The 6077-nt window shown below is 39.8% G+C and overlaps 1 protein-coding gene across 1 annotated transcript; it reads right to left on the bottom strand.

Annotated features, from left to right (window-relative positions):
• Positions 1–1171: 1171 nt before the first annotated feature.
• LOC311149568 (SAP domain-containing ribonucleoprotein-like) lies at positions 1172–5225 on the bottom strand. Its single transcript, XM_084186744.1, has 11 exons — positions 5158–5225; positions 3251–3350; positions 2915–2964; positions 2640–2707; positions 2478–2529; positions 2299–2372; positions 2126–2166; positions 1892–1914; positions 1704–1775; positions 1461–1544; positions 1172–1342 (listed from the first exon to the last, which is right to left on the bottom strand). The coding sequence occupies exons 1-11, from the start codon at positions 5188–5190 to the stop codon at positions 1295–1297; spliced, it is 645 nt and encodes a 214-aa protein (XP_084042870.1). The 5' UTR covers positions 5191–5225; the 3' UTR covers positions 1172–1294.
• Between the last annotated feature and the right edge of the window lie 852 nt (positions 5226–6077).

Genomic DNA, 6077 nt, shown 5'->3' with positions numbered 1-6077 from the left:
ACAATCTTCCCATAAATCTTACCAGGTAGAATAAACCACTTTAGAAAGGCATGGGTCCCACATTTTCTATTTTTCAGTAATACCAATTACTCCACAAAAGACATTCTTAAAAAAACAAAGTATACTTGGCCACAAGACTTTGGATGGGCAAATAAAACTCAAGACTAAATAGTAAAGTTTTACATGTCCCGACCCTAAGTCTGAGGGTGGTTTTAACCTTCCAGACTTGGAATTTTATCAATTTGCCACCTAAGGTTTTTACTTGCAACATATTGTTAAATGCACTAAAGAGGAACAATGAGTACATATTGAAGATGCGCATGCTCAGCCCAATAATCTTTTCACGGGTCTGTTTTGGCGCTAAGGATGGCGCTAAGAACATAAAAAACGTAATAGTTAAGAACACTATAACAATCTGGAAGAAAATGAAACTGATTCTACAAGAACAAATATCACCCCTATGGAACAATCCTTGGATAGCTTTTCAGAATTCACAAATAAATTGGCCCACATGGAAAACTAAAAGGCAAACCGTAAATGACTTGGTAATAGGAAATACAATTATTTCCATGACAGAATTAAAAAGCAAATTTGGACTGACCAACGTAGACATTTTAAGTATAAAACTAAGTGACTCAATGATTATGGCACTCCCAGAAGGTATGAAAGTCCAACAGTTATGGGAGGAGTAAATATCCTGAACAAAAATGTAAACGCAACAATTTCAAAGATTTTACTGAGTTACAGTTCATATAAGGAAATCAGTCGATTGAAATAAATTTATTAGGCCCTAATCTAAGGATTTCACATGACTTGGCAGGAGTGCAGCCGTGGGTGGGCCTTGGAGGGCATTCTGTATGTACACTCAGCAGACCAGGTGAGTGCATCTATAACGCTACAAAATTGTGGCATTGACCCAATGCTCACAAACGTCTCCCTTTTCTTGTCTCACTTCCTATATTGATACTGATTAGTGAAATAATGTCCTGACTTGTCAGCTCACAGGTCTGGCAGTGTAAGAACATAGTCCAGCATGTTGTGCACTTGTCAGGCCACTATCTGGGGCACTCAGTGAGGACGGTGCCCTGCTACCAGGCCATGTACTCCACTTGGTACAACTAGACAATAATCAAATAGAAAACCTATGGAAAGAATAACAGCAACTCTGGAGAAGAATTGAAAACTACTTTAATGACCAAATGTAATACAACTGACAAGCTATATACAGTACATTTCAATTCTGTTTGCAACACAAAATAAAAAAGCATAAATCAGCACTTAAAAATACCCCAATTTATACTGTCACATTTCCAAATCGTTCAGAACGCTTCTGTTTCTTTGCCTGCGGAAAAAGATGAAATCATAAATGTTTACTCTCTCTTTATGGTATAAAATAGGAAAGATATACCTGTAATATATACCTGTATCGATTCGATAATAAACAGAATCTGAAAACATACCTCAACGTCAGGTGCGACAGCTGCAGCAGCAGTGAGGATCCCAAATCTTTCTTTCCGCTTCTTCAGCTTTTCATCTTCCTCAACCTGGAACACACAAATATGGTCTTAAATCTGTAACATGGAGGTGGCTTAGCCTAATCAGAAATGCTGAAGTATAATCACTAGGTTTCAATTCAGCATTTCTTTCAACTTTCAGGATGCCTGTAGTCTAATCTAGAAGCTGGCCTTTCCCTATGAGCTCACCTTCTTGGAGACTGAAGAAACGTTCCCGCCAAATCGTTCAGCTCGCTTTTTTAGCTGTTCAACGCTGACCGGCTACACAGAACACAGAGTGAGAGAAATATTTCATGAAATCGTCTGAGTCACTAATGGTCACATTAATTAAATGAGGAGAGGTGACTGCTTATCACACAGATATGTGGATTACTTGCAGTGGATTTATTCACAGTAACACCTATGATAGAAAGAAAAGAGGAAAAAAAACACTGATTAAAACCAGAGAGCCAATGCAGGAGAAAACATTGTATTGTTTTCCTACCATTCCTTGTGATAAATTATGTTGTTCAACCTTTTTTAGTAAACTTACTGCAGGTTATGGTTCTTCTTAAATAACATTAAAACCACACAACATGAGAACTGTAAATGACTGGAAGATTGAGACTGACCCGTGGTGGAAGTTGGAGGTGCAGCAGCGGGCAAACCAAACCTGAACACAACACATATTTAATAAACTTTAATATATAGTTTCATAGATATGCCCAATCAATAGTCAATTAATAGTGCAGGGGATAGTTATTCTATAATTTAGAAGAATGGTTGGGTACTTTGGGGTACTGACCTGGCAGCACGTATGGCCTTCTTGCTGTCAGCTGATGCAGGGACATTGAAGCGGTCTGCTCTTTTCTGTAACCTCTGGGAATACGGGATTAAAAAGATGTTCACGATAAGGTTAGCACACCATCATTGCATCGAAGACCTGTCATGACTGGTGAAAGAGTGCAACAAGCATCGTATTACCTCATCCACAGACACTGGAGGTTTGATTTTTACCACTTTCTTTTCAGACGTCCTGAAAAACATTCAAATCACATTGATTAACATTTCAATAATTAGGGGCATCAGATCATGAAAAGAAAATGTCCCTCTTCAATGAGTGTTAACATAAAATGAAAAACGTACTCCTCAGACACTGCTACTGGTTTCTCATCGTTATCCCCAGTGACGGCATCCTCCTCTTTTGAGAGGTCCTACATGTCAAATGCACAAAGCATCATCAAGAAATGCTCCTACGATTATACATTTATTTTCATGTCAGATATTTCACCCAAGCAATTGTAGCATGTACAAAGTGACTTTATACTGTATATGATGAAAGTCATACTGGACATGGTGGAAGTCACCTAATCCATACATGAAGTGCCATTGCAGCCATACCGTTTTAAAACCAGGCTTACCTCTGGCTCTTCTCCCAGCACATCATCTTCAATTAGGCCTATGTCATCCTCTGTTTAGGAAAAAAATCATATATTTAAGCACCCCTTTCATAGGCTGGGTGGAATTCTTGCCATATTGCTCACACCTTTTAGAGTGTCAAGGGGTTGGGGCTAAATGTCAGCAAGTTCACACTTTCCACTCCATGGGCCAGTTTACCTGACAGGTGAAGCCTAGCCCTTACTTCAGGACCTAAAAGTATGCTAAATGGAGAATATATTTAGGCCAGCACTAGGTTTTATCCGTGTCTGGGAACCTGACCCCATGCGTATTTAGTCCATCCATTATTGCATGCTCACCATGCTCCTCTAGATGAGCCTGTAGTCGTGTGATCAGTTCCACTTTGTTGCCCTTCACGTCCAGACCCCTGGCTTCACACTCCTGCTTCAGCTCAGCAAGCTGTGGAAGGACAGAAAAGTGTGGATTGCTGGTTAGATTACATTTTAGATGGCAAATTCCCACTAAATGGCAGTTCTTGCAATTGAAATTGTACTGCCCAACAGTGTTTCCTCTGGAAAAATGTGTAGCAGGGAAAAGGTTGTGGGGGGTGGGGGAGGTCCCTCCTACAATTTAGAAGCTCAGTTCTGATGACTTTTTTAAAGGACATGCTACTCCAAAAATGAATTAAAATAAAAGTATGCTGACACCATCTAAAATATAATATCCACCTCCAGAAATTAGCCCAATAACACATTGTTATTTTTCTTTTTACATATTGGTCCATGTAAATAGCCTATGCATGGTCCATATGATCAGGTATAATAATAAATAATAAGCCATTTAGCAGACGCTTTTATCCAAAGCGACTTAAAGTCATGCGTGCATAATTTTTTTTTTTGTGCATGGGTGGTCCCGGGGATCGAACCCACTACCTTGGCGTTACAAGCGCCGTGCTCTACCAGCTGAGCTACAGAGGACCATATACTATTAGCAATAAACATCATCTGTAGCCCAACTGATGAAGCAAATTGCAAATAAATAAGCTGTAGCATGGGGTTGCCTATCTGAATTTACCCTATTGGGCTAATCATTAGCCAGATCCCAAATGTTCTCTTTTAACTAGTTATCCTATTGATGAATTTTATGTCCGAAAAAAAAACTTGCATAAACAGTGAATATAATGTAGGCCTACCTGTTGACCGGCGTTTAGCCCCACTCTCCCCTATGCACTCACTGCCAATTGCAGTGGTAACTTGCTTAACCATGCTTCTCCTGGTTTAAAATAGTTCAGTTCGCGCATATTTAGTTGAGAAATAAATAAAAGTAGGAATGGAAAGCTGGGATCCCCCTCTTTTTAACAAAGGCCATTAAAACGGATGTTTTCGCGATTGCAAGAATTGTTGTGCATTGACTGCTTGTCAGAATGCATGTTTCCTTCCCTATGGCAGTCATAACTTGAATGCTCCACGAGGTATATTTCTCTCGCATAGCGCACACACAACAAGCCGACTCGGTAAATAGATTATTCTACTATGGGGTTGTCGGATTTTTATAGTAATTACTCGGTTTGTTTGCAGAGGAAAAGTAAATGAGGACTGTCCTAGCATCTTCAAATATTTGTTCATGTTCCATATTTTTTTGCGTGGCGGCAATGCCTTTGCCGTGGCACAGCGCCACAGCAAACAGTGCAGCGGAAACACTGCGCCCAACATAGACAAGTTAGGCCTAACAATAACATGCTCAAGAACAAACATACTGTACAATTTCATTCATTCGTTCACTTGTAGTCGCGCATGCGCCGATGCTGTCCGTTCGTTGCGAACTTCACAGCAGTAGTGGATCAAACTTTGGCCCTCGCTGAGATAAAGCCAGACTAAATCAATTCAACAAGTGTGGATATTAGTCTGGGTACCATTCTGTTTAGCTATCATGCCACTCCTGTCATGCTAAACATTTTTGGCATATCACAAGGAGTGGAATGTTATCCACGTAGTCTGGGTACCAGTCAGTTCGGCTATATCAAACCTCAAAATGCCTCGCTAGCTACACCGTGCACCTGTGTGCAGCAAGCATGGATTATTTCCCTTCCTGTCCGTTAGCATCAGCTACCTTGCTAGCTAACTGCGGCTCTAGGTGTCCAGGGATCTGCAGCATACAAGATCCTGATTTACAAAGTAAACATAGCTGACGACATACGATAATTAATCTTCCCAAAATATAATACCTGTATAAGACGGTTTAAACTTAGATAAAACGTGTTAACAACCTTTAGTTTCTGGAGCTCCACAACTTCAGCCATCTTGCTTTGCTGATTTAGATTCGTTATCTGTTTCTCCAATCGGAAATCGACCCCCTTTACTTCTTCCGTAGAATTCCAACACCCTTGAGTTGGTGCATTGCCATCTGCTGTGCTAATGGTTGGGTTGCATGTATTTTATTGTTTGTATGTATGAAATTGTATGCACTCACTAACTGTAAGTCGCTCTGGATAAGAGCGTCTGCAAAATGTAAATGTAAATGTTTGTAGATTTTTTGTGTAAAAACTTTTGTGATTTGTGTTGATACATCAATGAAAAGTATAGCCCAGAAAAGTATTTTATGTAGAAAATCTTTATTGATAGGCAACCATCCATCAATGATCAGATTTAGAAGGGAAATTCAACACAGTTGGACATGTGATCGAATCAATCGAATTTCGGATAAGCCTATACATTGCGTCACAGACCGTACTGTTGCCGTGTTCAAAATAACTGGGACCTCGGAAAAATACGAGTTCAAATCATGACGTCAGGAAGCTCTAGAAAGAGGCCCGAGTTGCCGAGTTGGAATTCCGAGTTGGATGACCGTTCAAATAGATTTTTCACAGTCGGAGCTCGTTTTTTTCCAGAGTTCCCAGTTGTTCTGAACTCACTGAAGTCGGAGATTTCCGAGTTCTCAGTTTCGAGTTCCCAGTTGTCTTGAACGAGGAAAGTATTCTACTGCATTATGACACATGTATTTTTGATACATAGTCATACTTCTCATTCCTGTCATGCTGTGCGATGGGGAGCAACGTTTGCGAAAGCAGACAGGTAAACAATGTTGCTTTCACCTTTGCATTTAACTATTTTCTGACAGTCTAATTAAACTTGTAAACAATTGTGAATGGATTTAGTAATTTAAGTTAAAATAGGCTATTTCTTACAC

The sequence above is a fragment of the Coregonus lavaretus genome (assembly GCF_964263955.1).
Source record: "Coregonus lavaretus genome assembly, chromosome: 22".
In the NCBI taxonomy this organism is placed as follows: Eukaryota; Metazoa; Chordata; class Actinopteri; order Salmoniformes; family Salmonidae; genus Coregonus; species Coregonus lavaretus.
This window is presented reverse-complemented; position numbering and strand designations above follow the sequence as displayed.